At 34.9% G+C, this 14,920-nt stretch overlaps 1 protein-coding gene across 1 annotated transcript in view; it reads left to right on the forward strand.

Moving 5' to 3' along the window:
* Window positions 1-14,920, forward strand: part of LOC142354029 (contactin-4-like) — a 330,197-nt gene that overhangs the window by 314,933 nt on the left and 344 nt on the right. The window contains exons 23-25 of the mRNA XM_075406293.1: window positions 508-623; window positions 10,192-10,378; window positions 14,236-14,920. The exon at window positions 14,236-14,920 is cut by the window's right edge and continues 344 nt beyond it. Coding sequence (XP_075262408.1) covers window positions 508-623; window positions 10,192-10,378; window positions 14,236-14,342 — 410 coding nt within the window. The 3' untranslated portion in view covers window positions 14,343-14,920. The remainder of the gene's footprint in view (window positions 1-507; window positions 624-10,191; window positions 10,379-14,235) is intronic.

Raw genomic sequence — 14,920 nt, forward strand, 5'->3', positions numbered from 1 at the left:
TTTCTAGTTCTAGTTAGTGCTCAATTAAATTCTTGTTTTGTTGGTTAGGATGTTTCTTGCTATATTTTTTTATGCTTTGTCAAGATTTTTGTTGCGACCTTATGTAACACTCAGTTCAAATCTGCTTTTTGTTCATTTCAGGCAATTTCGACTGAATTGCGTGCTTGGCGCCACTTAGTGGAGCGAGTTTTTCTTGCATTTGCGTGACTAAGTCTTTGGTTATATGCGACTTACATCACTCTCAAAAATCACTTTCCTCGCTTTCAAAATGATTTTTACTGACTCTAATTGATGGAGATAAGGCAAACTGACTATATGTCACTCTAAATGAAGTTCATATGAGGGCAGGTAATATGTTTTACTCATAAGTTATGCAATTCTTCTAAACAAAAATATGAAATATCCGATAGTTTTTATAAAATGAATTTTTTTAAATCATTTTTTGGGACTACAAGTCTACAAAGCTATCGCAGATACTTGCTGGCAATGTAACGACTATGTTTGCAGCACCCTCCGAAGCCCCTAGTCAGGTGGATGTGTTCTCCTACAGCAGCAGTGCAGTGAGGGTGAGATGGTCGCCCATTAAGCAGAAGAGTGGAGATTCAAACTTCGAGGGATACAAGGTTAATACTCTTGCTTCTTGATTCCTGGTTTCTTACAATTGAAACAGTGAAATTGACGCAGAAAGTGAGACGCGTGAAAAATGTTAGTTTACTGCTGATAAATTGTGGAGAGTGGAGCGAAAATAGAGTAGCATTTCGTTCATACCGCCAGTTTTGACAGAGCGAAACGTTGAGTTAGTGTATATTTGAAATTAATGTAAAAATTAGTGTATATTTGAAAAACAATGTAAAAATTGGTGTATATTTGAGTATACACTCTCAAAAATTACTTCTAAAGTATTATGATATGCTATTTAAGGCTTTTAGTTAGTTAAGGTTATTTTACTTGACGCATTTGAGTGTCAAAGTAAAATTTTGAGTCATATAAAAGTGAAATCATTAAGCCAAGTTTAGATGCCTGCTACTTTATTCTGATAAATATTAGACCTCAATTTCTCTATTTCGTTGTTAATGAAAATCAACAATAAAGTTAGGGTTAATCAAAAGTTTGGAAAGCTGATCAAGCAAGAGGTCTTTTATACTTTTTACGCATCCCACTTTTTTTCAAGATATCACGTTCGATATCCCACAAAATTTTTGACAATAGTTGAATTGACAAATCTGTAAAAAAAATGAGGAATCAACTGAGCAAACTTCTTGGAAAAATTCGTGGAAGCCTCAAAGGGGATAGTTAAAAAGAGGAAACATTCACAAAAAAAGATTTTGGCAAACAGCATTTTTGTTAGGTCTGTTTTTGATTCAATATAAAGAAAAAATTTCAGTTTGCTCATTTTTTAAAAGCATGAAGAGTTACTTTGAGATTGCCACAACAGCGCCTACTGACAACTTCTGCGATCCCTTTACTCCTACAATAATATCAAACTATTATTGGAGATTATTAAAAGAACAGTTATTGAAGATGAATATCAAAAATTCCGAATAGTTATCGGGATGTGAACATTGATTGGATGTGACAAAATTGGATGCGACTAATAACGATTTCGGTGACGATTACGATTGGGAACGAGAACTGGTTTTGTTTGACGAGCCGGAAAAAGTAAAGATTTAGAAATAGAAAAACGAAATTAACTCTAAGAAACAACGAGTTGATGAAAAAGTATTCTTTCGAAATGTGCAGAATTGCAATGTTACTATAAATTTCAACTGAATTCTCTCTATGAGTTTTGAACAGCAAAATTGAGGTCTAAGTAAGTTAGAGTATAGTTCTAGGAATCCTTTGACAATTCGAGCTCAGCCTCGGGCGCAAGCGCCCTTGGCTTTGAGCTCTAATCGTCCCTTCGACTTCCGAGAACTATAATCAGAAGTGAAATTGCGAGAACATATAATTAGTTACCATTTCTAATGCTTGTTGGTATTGATGATAGCCCCTTATCCTCTCATTAGGGAAGAGTATCATGTCTAGCTACGAAATGAAATAAAAGATATTGCACTTTAAAACTGTTTTGTACAAAAATTTTTCATCAATCCCAATGGGAGTTATGGGAATCAACGGTGGTTATTTTCAGGCAGTCTTCCTTGTATATTTTCACCTTTTGGGTTTCCATCATGAATTCAATCAGCAGAAGCAATGTTGACAATTGTTTTGAGGGGTGATGTTAAAACTTCTTTGTTTTTGGCTTTTATTTTTCTCCAGTGTTGCTTTCAGTGTGTTTTGTTAGTCCTCTAGACATTTGAAGGGCTAATTTTTAAATTAAAAATGTTTCAGGATGACTTTACTTAAAAAATTTGGTGCTTTGTCTCTAATGATACTAGGCTGCTAGTGTTCTCTTTGCTATTGAATAGCATTTTAGAGATTTTCAATGGTGGTTGCTGATCAGTGTTTTACAATTTTTGTTTCAGCATTTCTGTTAGTTTCAGCTAGCTGTGGTTTAGGAAAGAACTAATAGCCTCTTAAATGTTTTAAATAGGCAGAAAATCTTATATACGGCAATGCAAATATAGAACTAGTGGCTGGTTGTATGGAGATACGCATTTCTGAGCGATGTTCATAATTTATGAGATATATAAGAATTAAGCGTTTCATCTCGGACGCAAGCAAACTCTGCATTCTGTGGTGCACGTGAATTTTTCCTGTTTTACGTTTCTTCTGACGCGCAATCTTTTTATTATTTCTTTTATCCGTGAAATTTGTTTTCCTTGTCGAAACTTGTATGCTCGCAGATGAATACGATTGGAGCCTCATAAAGCAATTTGGTGATTTCTGAAGACGCGAGTTTCATTGAAACTTTTCCGAGTATCACTGAACGCAGAAGTCGGGAACAATTAAATATATTAATATTTGGCTCCTGTTTTGGTAAGCAGGAATCGCTTTATTGTGACAGTTATCTTATCTCTGCATACTGGGAGCGAGAGACAGTATAAAGTATTGGTTAAACAGCACCCACTTGTGATGTCTATGTTGAGTTTGGATGAGCAGATGAACAAATACTTGGAGGTGTTGGAACACGACCTCAAATGGGGCAGACACATTGACTATGTCCAATTCCTCACCTTCAGAAACTACATTGCACTTATGATCAAAGGAACTCATCATAGACCATACAACTACACCAGCTGCAGCTCAGCTACTGAATCAGACTAATAAGATCCATTTTAAATAGCAGTGGTCAGCCTCTCAAAGGCTATTGTTTAGGCGTTCTCCTTTTTTTACAATTTAATGAACTTGAATTGTATTGGGGCTCTGTCTTTTTTACGACTCGAAGACTATTGGTGGAGCGTCCTTTTTTGATCAGTAATATTTTTGTGGAGTATTTAAAACAGCTGGAAAGCGAAAAACTGAAGAAAAGAGAAGATGAGAAGGACGAGAGTGATTATATGTTCACGATTATATAAAGTTTCCATGAGCGAGCGAAATTTTTGGAAGCTTCTATGGCCATATGAAGCAAGTATTGCTTTTTAATAGCCGCCCTCATCTTCTCAGCCGGCTATTATAGCGCTCCTATATTTTTTAATAGCCGTCCTCATCTTCTCAGCCGGCTATTATAGCGCTCCTATTTTTTTACTTCGTCGAATAAAAAAATGTTTCGCTTTACCTCATTTTGCCGCTTTTTCAACATTTTGCGTGATATTTTTTGACTTCTCTAGGCTAGTTTCTCTCTTCTCTAATTCTGCTAAAAGTGATTTTGAACATCAGTTGCTCAGCAAAACAATTCAAAATGAACAGAGTCAGTATAAAAAATTGAAGTTAGAAGTAGAAACGGGATAAACCCATAAAGCCCAATTTTAGAAGCCCGCTATTTGAACGTCGTTCCCATAAGTCTTATTTACCATCTCTAATGCTTATTGTTATTGATAGTAGCCCCTGTAGCCTCTCTCTAAGAAACAGAAGTATGTTCATCTACGAAATGTCATCAAAATAAATCGGACTTAAAAAAATGTTTTTGTACAAAAATCTTTTTTTTTTCAATATCTTCTGTTATTTCAATCCCAATCATGCTTATTGGACTCAACGGCGGCTATTTTCCGGCAATCTGCCGGGTATGTTTAATGGTCGCCGTCAGCCTCTCAACGGTTATTAATTAGGTTCTCTCCTTTTTTACATTTCAAAGAACTCGAATTGTATTGAGGCGCTGTATTTATGCAATTTTGAGCTTATATGCAATCTTGAGCTTTTGCTGATTTCGCCTTTTCAAACGTTTTAGCGGTTTTTGTCCTCTTTCTTCTTGTTTTCAGTGTTTGGGATTACATTTCTGGTTGAAATGAGCTTGCACGTTTGCTTTTGTGGGATTTTTGTTACGAAATTTTAGTTTGAGTTTGTTTTAAGAAACTTGAATAGTCTAATTTTAAAGATATTTTAGTTTAATTTTCCTGTTTTAAATTTTTTTTGCTTTATTCTTCCTTTTTTTCATGACTTTCGCAATAATTGTTTCGTGTTAAAATGTTTGGTTTATGTCGTTGACACTGTTTTAATTACCAAGTGGAAACCATTAAATGTTTGATAGCACATATTTTCATAAATTAATTTCAGTTCTGCGGTTATTTAAATTTTAGTTCTTGCTGCTGTTTTTTTTGTGTTTTACGGTGCGTTTGAGTGTCGCTTAGGTGCTCTTTGAACCCGCAGAAACTGTTTCTTCTTGTTTGTTGAGAACAGTTATTGACATTTTGCTTGTTTCAGAGAATATTATTAAAAAATTTTAGCCGATTTTGCCGTTTTCCATCGATTTTTCTCCTTTTTCGAGCATAATCACTGGCTATATTCATTTAACCCTTTGATAATCAATTTTAGAGCTAAGTTTAAATATACTAGAGAATTTATCATATACAATGCTTCTGGAGTCGCAACTTTCAAAAATTTTTCGAGAAGGTGTTTTCATAATTTGTTTTTCCCGGATAATTTGTTAACTCCGGTGGTTTCAAATTGAAGTATAATGAAGTTGATAGTTTTATCAGTTAGTGTTTGAGAAGGTGTTTTCATAATTTGTTTTTCCCGGATAATTTGTTAACTCCGCTGGTTTCAAATTGAAGTATAGTGAAGTTGATAGTTTTATCAGTTAGTGTTTAGCTAGTGCCAGTTAATTTTTTTACTTCGAGTCGAATCCGGAGTCTTCCGGCTATGTTTTTTAAGATATGTTCACACATTTTCATGATTTTTGAAGTCAGATTAGAGTATTGATTTTGGTCAGGAAGTGGAGCGAAAAACCAACTGATTTTGCAGAGTGAAGTCTCGTACTCTTATTTTGTGGTCGAGTGAAAAAAGGGTGTTTGAACAAAAATTCGCTTTCTCGGTTCTGATTTTGTCCACATGCGGCAATATGAGTGTGATTTTTTACTGTTTTTACTTTTGATCGGTTTTTTACTAAATAGCTTTCGTAGTGATTTTAATCTGGTTGCTTGTTTAGTCAATGAAATTATTTTGAATTGTTTGTCAGGACTTGTCCTCTTATGTCATCAGTTTTACCTTTCGATCACGTTTTTCGTTTTACATAAGTACACTTACCACTGGTTCAACTTAATGGGACTTTGAAATCTTTCACACATTGAATTACGCAATGTAGTGAATACATGCTAGCTGGAAGTAGTATTAAGCTTAAAAGCATTGTTTTAGAAGCTGAATCAGATAAAATTTTAGAAATATAAACTGCTTGCCAAATCAGAACTTTTTTTGACACTTCTGTCAATTTCTGTCTCTTCTTTTTTCTGTTTTAATCCTGATGTGACTCCATGGGTAAAAAGGCGGCTATGCTTATTATTAAAAGAGCTGAGTTGATACCTGCTGTGGTTGTAGACAACAGTGAACTTGTGAAAATGACAGAGAATTTGAGAGGAGAGGTAGACTATTGGAAGAATTACTCCGATGAAATGAAGAAACGATTGGCTGTTGTCAGCAAAGAAAATGCTCAACTCAACATTCAGCTAAAAAACCATCAAAACCAGACGCAGAGCAATAAATAGATGCGCTAGCTGAGATTAAAAAAGAACCAGGATAACTTCATTATTTATTTCACACAAAATCAAATTGAAAATTGAAATTTTGGTTACATTCCTCATGTTACTCAATAATAGCTGCGAAGTGGTAAGCTGAGCGAAGAGAGTTTCTGTTCACACGTTTATACCGCTCTGTAATTGCTCTTTTGCTTCTTCTATATGCGTGACGTCATATCTTAACTGAATTCAAGGTCGATTTAAGCTGAACTGCCTGATAAGATTTTCAAAATCAAATGACTGACCTCACTCTCTAAATAACTTCTCAAAACTAAAAATAAGGTTACTCGAAACCTTTTCAAGGTCAATAAAGGAGTCCCACATAATGAAAGCTGTCAAGAATAAAGCATTGCAACAAAGCTTAAGTATTTTGAATTTTCGAAAAGCTAGAAAAGTTACTTATTTAAAATTTTTTTAAATAGTGTATTATGTTGCATCGGCAACTTCATTAGACCATTTCTGTATCTGTCGCTATCTATTTTTTACAGCACTTAAGTCTGATTGAGCTATTGAGGCAATCTGAGGGCTATAATCGATTATTTAGTTATCGCCAAATGCACAGCAACAATTTGAGAGAAACAAAGCAGGTTTTCAGTGTGATGCACTGTGTAAATATTTTTTAACTTCTCTCAAACGAAGTTTGTTGCAGCAATAATATTCTTGCGGTCTTTTAATGCCATTTTTTTTGTTTATGTTCTTACCTTTGCGAGTTTTCATCTTACGTGTGACTTTTCGTTAAAAAAACTAGGCGAACAAGTAAAGCGCGGAAGACTCTAAGTACAAACTCTATATGCTGTATAAGTAAAATGCACCGCAGCTGATGAGAAGACTCAGTCATAGTGTAATGGCAGTTTTAATGCGATTTATCTTTACTCTCCACACATACTTCTCCGCTCTTTTCAATAACCGGCAATATTAAACTAAGACACTGAACAAAGCCAATGACCCTGTATATGCAATAATGAGCATTAAAATAAAAACAATTTGAAGATTTCTGCTTCCATGATAGTGTTTTAAGAATTCTTAATAACATTTTTTAAAGAAAGTATTGGCTCTACGCAACTTTAGTTTGAGTAGTAACCACATAACTACATGCTAAAATCCTTAATAACAGCATACCATAAAACATTAGATATCACGAAATGTATTTCAGCAGCTCTAATGGCAGTAAAAAGACAAAAGAACTAAATAAATACAAGAATCACAAATTTACCTAAACATCTTGAAAACAAATGGTATCTCGACCAATGGACACGTTATCCTAAAGTTGGAGCCAATAAATTGACCAATATTACTTCGTACTAGGAGGCCATCGAGAGGAGTTATTTTTGCTACGCGATAAGACCATAAGAGGTAACAACAAATACTTGGAAGATTGAAAAATAACTTTTGTTTCGAAAACAAAATGTGAAAAAAAACGTAATTAACTAAGAATCTAAGTAACTAATTGGATTCACGTTTCGCCAGTAGCAACCGCTGACGTCTTTAAATAATACGTTTCATTTCTCTTTATATAGAAAACCATTACCAGCCTTTGTTTGTTGTACCAGTAATTCCTAACTTTCTGTAAATTGGTTTGGGCCAGCATAGGTGGATTGCAAATCTGCAATACAAGTTACCTGATTTGCATTGTTTGAACCGGAAGCTTCTACTTATTATGGAGTTAATGATGCCTGCTCTATCACCTATCATATCAATTCTCATATTAGAAATATTCTGAGCCCCATTATCTTGTTCTGATACATCTATAGTCGTAACAAACATTTATGGTCTTTTAGTGAAATCATAGGAATTATCTTGTACTCCTATCTATCAATCTATCTTTATTTCCATAGATGTTAGGGATACATCTACAGCATTTGTTCTAATTCAGTTTGCAGCGCCTTGTTTTAATTCTAATTATTTATTTCCTTCTTTTTCTTGTTTCTACAATTCTACTAATCATTTGATTATTAACAGTAAGTTCGGCAGGGAACGCGATTCGTGGATCGGTTCTATCATCTGGTTATAATAATGACAAAGAACTTCTAAACCTTCCAAAGCGCCGGTGTTAAGCTCCTTTTTAAAGTTTTTTAAATATAATATCAGATTTTCAGTTTTCTTATTTAAATTTTCAGTAAAAGGAGCCAATATTTCTCGTCTTATTTTCTCGTAAAAAGAGCAAATACATCCCTAATAATCTCGTCCTAATTTATGTTCTGATTTATTTCTGTTATATTTCTAGTTTATTTAATTCTACTGTTTTTTGTTCTTGTCAATATAATAATCCGTTTTAAAACTTTCAACTTAATTTTATTCAAGCCTCATTGTTGGTATCTTTTTCGATTAATCTGAGAAGCACTTTCCTTGAGCACTGTTTACACCGAACTCAGTATATTGTTTTTTTTCTCAATCAAGTTATTAACGCAATTTTTGTTTTACATGTTTTTTACAAAGAACTTTGTTTTGGTCATATGACCATCCCATTTTGTTGCACATATGGTATCACAGCATGGATTATCATTGTTAAGAACTGTACAATTGGTTTTTGTGTTATTTAGTATAATGGTATTTCCATCAAATTTGGAGAACTATAAGGGAATGGCAAAAGGTATTGGTAGAATCTTGGTAGCGCCGGTGTTAAGCTCCTTTTTAAAGTTTTTTAAATATAATATCAGATTTTCAGTTTTCTTATTTAAATTTTCAGTTAAAGGAGCCAATATTTCTCGTCTTATTTTCTCGTAAAAAGAGCAAATACATCCCTAATAATCTCATCCTAATTTATGTTCTGATTTATTTCTGTTATATTTCTAGTTTATTTAATTCTACTGTTTTTTGTTCTTGTCAATATAATAATCCGTTTTAAAACTTTCAACTTAATTTTATTCAAGCCTCATTGTTGGTATCTTTTTCGATTAATCTGAGAAGCACTTTCCTTGAGCACTGTTTACACCGAACTCAGTATATTGTTTTTTTTTTCAATCAAGTTATTAACGCAATTTTTGTTTTACATGTTTTTTACAAAGAACTTTGTTTTGGTCATATGACCATCCCATTTTGTTGCACATATGGTATCACAGCATGGATTATGATTGTTAAGAACTGTACAATTGGTTTTTGTGTTATTTAGTATAACGGTATTTCCATCAAATTTGGAGAACTATAAGGGAATGGCAAAAGGTATTGGTAGAATCTTCATCATTTTTAAAGAGTTATGTTAAGCCCGGCAAGCGTCTAAAAAGCGTTTAATCTTATAAGGTCATATTGAGTACTAGGGTTTGAATAGAGTTACAAGCAAAACTCAATGCTCAATTCTGTCGAAGCCATATTGATTTGCTCATATTGTCAACATCTTTATTTAGTATCTGTGATTAGTACGTGACGATCACACATGAAGTGAAACTCAAACTGAAACTAGCTCTATCATCAAATCACTGTTACGAAGTATTTACGACTTCAGAAACTTTTTTTATTAAACTCCATCAGATGTCTTACGATTGGTTTGCGACTCGACCTAACCAAACCATCTGTCTACTAAGAGAAGCTGACTTAGTTAATTAACCACTTCGGCAAGTGAGACAAGAAGTTTTAGTTTCAAATTGGATTTATTCTCTAGGGAACTGCGTTCAGCTGACCTGGATTTCGTGCTGTGCTCAACGGAGTTGGTTTTAAATATATTCATGCAAAGTTTTAGCTTTTGTTTGGAGCAGTGTTAAATTTAATATTTTTTGCTTAATCAGGTTTTTGCTAAAAAAACTTACTGAATGATTTTATTGAGTTACTTCTCAGATAATAATTTCAAGAATTTTCTGATTGTGTTTACATAACTATCGGATCTAACCTGGTCGCTTCTTACGCAATTTATTATCATTGTTTCTATGGTTAAAATGGGAGGAAACAAAATTTCGCATGTCTCTTTCTCTTTTTTAAACCAAATAAGTATTCCTATACCATGATCTGCGTGGCTGTGGAAATAGTTACTCTCACTGTTCAGGTGTTGGTTAACACGTTTCCCGAGGTGAAAAAATGCAAAAAAAAATTATTCAGTTTGGAAAAAAATTATATTTAGGAGATTATAAAATTATCCGTCTTGTGATTTTTTACCTTAACAATTAATAAGTTGTTTGGTTTCTTAAATGCATGCTCACGTTGATTTTTGATGCTGCAGGTGTTCTACAGACAGTTTGGACTGCCTGACAACGAGACAGAAGAGTACGACTGGAGACGGAGAGACCAAGATGAGACAGAAGTAGTTGTGTATGGACTGAAGGGAGGAGAGAGGTACATTCTAGAGGTGCAGCCCTACAGCAGAGGCGGATTTGGAAACAGATCGGAACCTGTCATCTTCCTTATGCGTTAGTTCTCTCATTCCATCTCATTACATGATCATAATTTACAAGACCTCCGTTGAATGAGAGCAGCTTGTAATTGAACGCGGTTAGAAGGACCCACAGGAATAAGCGATTCTTAAAGATGAAGATTGAATTCAGTTTGATTTTGGCAGCAAATCCTATGTATTAAATGCATGACAGTTTATAAGGCACCCTATTTAACGAAATGCGAAAATGCATGTTTAAGATGCTTCTGAAGGGCATGTTTAATAGCTCTCGAGTAGCATGGTTAAAGACAGATCGCGAGTGGTCAATAACCGAAAAGGTTGCTCTCTTAAAAGGTTAATGTCTGAAAAAGCGCAGATTGAAAAAGAGTCATTGACCGAACTGCAAAACGAGTCACTGACCAAAATTTGCAGATGCCAGAAGGCCCATTCGCCGAAGAAAAACAGGGATGCATGAAAAGCCACCGAACGAAAAAATATTTCAAAATTGAAGTAGATGCAAAAAGTGGGTAGTGTCCAAAAAACTTCTGATGGAAAAATTTTTATTTTCCCCTCCTTTCTCTGTATTAAAAGCTGCGATAGTGATAGCTGAGCCGAGCTACTATTGGCCTTTACTTCATTTTTTTTTCTCGAAAAGATGTTTGTGGCGACCATATGAGGTTACGCTCCTTTTTGGATTTGTGAAGTGGGCTTTGTTGGCTTTGGGAGTTAAAGAAAGGGTGTTGTCTTAAATCATCTTAAAATTGCTATCCCACTGTTAATTTAGAATCAATAATTGTATATCTTTTTTCATTCATTAGATTATCTTGTCTTTTTTTGCATATGATACCTTTTGATGCTTAACAACTGCCGTAATTGTTGTACCATTTTTTTCAAAATTGGGAATATATATATATATATATATGTAATATAAATAGGTTTGTAGGTTTGCGATATACAAAAGATACAATCATCTATAGCGCATATCGCGCGAGCACCAAAAGCCTGAAAGCTTGTGTGAAAGTCCGTTCTAAAAGTGAGCTTCTTTTCCTATAACTATTCTTTTCCTACAAAACTGTTCTATTCTTTTTCAAAATTTGCAGTCATTTCTAGCTGTCAAAAGCACAGGGTTCAGTCAATTCTAGCTGTCAAAAGCACAGGGAACCACAAATATGCGAAGCCGGTTTTTCTTCAGTCAAATTTGCAGTTTTTGTTCACCCATCCTAGGGGAAAAACGTCATTTTATAGGCCGTGGAGGCAAGTCTATCTATATATTCAAAGCGTGAATGCATAGGTGATGCATGTCTTAGAGGCCATACTGAGCACCATTTTTCAACAGTAATAACGAAGAGCACGGTTAAGCGGTTGCATGTCAATACTTGAAAAATGTTGTTAAAAGTTTTCTAATGAAAAATGCTGATACAATAGAATGTTGATAAACCGAAAAATGTTGATAAACGGTCAGTAACCAAAAATGTTGCTAAAAGGTCGTTGACCAAATAATGTTTCGCTTAAAGGTACAGAAAAAGTTTTTTTGACCAAAGAACATTGTAATTGTAAAAAAAACAAGTAATTGTCAAAATAATGTTCAAGAAACAGTTTTTTGAAAACAGTGATTCAAATTGTCATCGAGTAAATGGCCATTGATCGACAAAATCGTGTTGTTAACACGTCGCGGATCAAAATTTTTTTATACAGGATTTCATTGGACAAAATTTGTGAATGTAGGAACTATCATTGACCAATAAGGTGCAAAAAATAAAAATCAAGGTTAAGTGCCAAATTTTGATGCCAAAAATATGATTTTGGGTTGTGCGTCGGTGCGTGTTTGTGTCTGTATGTACTTGTGCGTGTGTGTACGTCTGTTGTTCTTTTTTTGTTCTTTGCTCCCTTTTCTCTATATTTCTCTCTGTGGGTCATTTTTTGGTAACCATGAATGAATAACGTCACTCTTTAAAATGATTTTATTGCCAATAATAAGGTGCGCTGAAGTTACTACCAATTTTTAGTCAATGAGGACTCTTTCATAGTAACGGCTGTTACTAATAAGTGATGTCGTCTAAAACATTAGAGGCATTTGAATGTTCCATTGATTTTCCGTAGAGACATTTGAAATTTTTGTTGATGGTTTTAGCCAGTCCATCAACTAAGTTCTGTTTCTGTGTCTTTATTGTACGCTTTAATTTATTAACTGTTTTGCATAATTTGTCTTATTAATTGCTCTCAAGCGAAATTTATAGCAATTATATTATTCCTGTCATTCTTTTTTAATGCGATATTTCGCTTGACCGATTTTTCGTCTGACGCATTTGACTTTTCGTCCTCAAAAACGGATAAACAGGTAGCGCCCAGCGGGCACTAAGTGCTAATAGAGCCTTTCAGCTCTGTTTCAGCTAAACTGTTTTGGAGACTTATACTGATGGTGTGAAGAGCGGTTCTTAGAGGTTAAAGACCCCCCCCCCACTGCTTACCCCCCCCCCCCCCATTGACTCTCTGATGAGGCTTATTGGAGTCCATCCAATGATTTAAATTCATATCTAACGGGTTTCACTACTTTGACATGATATGAGTGAATTTTTACGTTTGACCCTATTTTGTAGTTTTTAATAGCCGCCCTTATATCTCAGTTGTTGTTGTTTTTTATTACGTCGAATAAAAGTTTGTTTGAGGCTTTTTTAACATTTTCTAGAAATCGTTTGGACTTCTCTAGACTTTTCATTCTTCGCGAATTCTGCTCAATGTGTTTTGTAATAAAAAATGAGCACAGTCAGTATTATAAACCAAAATTAGAATTGGAAAGAGGTCAAACCTTTAAAGCGCAATTTCGGATGCCCGCTACTTGAACTGTGTTCTTATAAGTTAGTTAACATCTTTAATGCTTATTTATATTATTTAAGAAACGGTTGTATGTCTAACTACTATATGAAATCTAAATAGTTTGCGCTTCAAAATTGTTTTGGTACAACAGTAATTTTATGTCTGTTCTTTCAATCCCAATTGGGTTAATTGTAATCGTTAGAGGCTATTTGCCGGAAATCTGCCGGGTATCTTCATATGACAAGCTGTGTAGTTTCAACCAGAGTACAAAAGGTGTCAAGCTAGCAGGGAAGTCTGCCGTTGACTTCTCATGGTCAGCTTTCTGCCTATTTTGCTTGCTCTGGTTTCCTTTCTTAGATTATCTATGGTTCTCCACAATATTGCACGGTCCACCCTCTGTGCTTATCTTTATCTCAGTCGAAATCGTGGCCCCATAACCTATTGACGAGGATGGGTTTCGCCAGTATAGTGCTGCAATTATATTGTTGAGGATTTGTGCTGCAAATAATTGTAGTGAATCAGCATATATAAGTAACTATAGGTTACCCGCGAAGTTTGATCTGGATGCGCAAAATCAGCTCGAAAATCATGCGCTGCTTTGTAACTTCCAACTTTTTGGAAAAAGCAAACTTACACGACCTAAAATGGGTAGTACAGATTAACTAACAGATTATTATTTGTCATTTTTATTTAAATAGGGTTATTTATTTGGGTCCATGAGATGCTAATCACAATTTTTTGTTCAGAAACATTTCGGATCTATTCTGTCCCCCCCCCCCCCAGTGTTTTTTATGACCCCCAGTTACAAATTATATGTTGTTATATAGCACGTTACAATCTAAGAAAATAGCACGTGCACCTGGGGGGTCATTGAAGATTTTTGCTCACTAAGCTTGGGGGGGGGGGGGGGACAGAATAGATCCAACATTTCAATGATTTTTAACACTACGAGCGCACGATATGGCATATAAAAGTTGAGAAATTTACTGCATTTGTATGGTATATAAAAGTTAAAATTTATCGAAATAAGACAAGCGCTAGGTACTCGTGGCTGTCTTGGTTATGTTAACAATGTTTCAGGCTACACCAAATTCAACCAGCTGTGGCAAGATTCGGCTCAAATGTGCAGAGGAAGATTTTTGTTCATACTCTTTGTGTCTTTCTGCCTGTCTGCCGTACTCGTGTGAATTCCACCTGATGAGAGGGGAAGCTTATTCATCTCATCTCCTCTGCCTACATTTCCACTCGACGAGCGCCGTCATTCCACCTCGGGAGAAAAGAACTGAATGCGGAATTATAGACTACTGTTTTTAACAGTGATGATTGTGCCCGACGTTACATTAACCATGTTTCCGCAATAATTCTAGTCTAGTTGTTTTATTTTCGCTGACTTGCCCCTTGTCTCTGATTGCGATTATTCTGTCAATATTTTCCTGTCAAAATAGAATTACTGCTATTCTCAACCTAAACTGCGAGCACAAGCACCCCCCTCCCCCCTTCAATGAAGAGACTATATCATAACAGCCGTACTATTACCCTAAATATACCTGATAGCCTAACGTATATGTGCCACAACGCATTCGATATGTAAGTGTATTAGTGTGTTTGTGGGGCTGGGTGGAGGGTGTTGGGAATAGCTAATTTTCTAACACTTTTGACCTTCCCTTTATATAATTTTTGTGTAAATTAGACGGTAGTTAAAACAGTGCAATGATTAAATCGCAAAACACTAGCTTCCCATATACCAGAAAGTAAACATTGAGTC

Source organism: Convolutriloba macropyga, chromosome 15, assembly GCF_964194025.1.
Source record: "Convolutriloba macropyga chromosome 15, txConMacr16.3, whole genome shotgun sequence".
Taxonomy (NCBI): Eukaryota; Metazoa; Xenacoelomorpha; order Acoela; family Convolutidae; genus Convolutriloba; species Convolutriloba macropyga.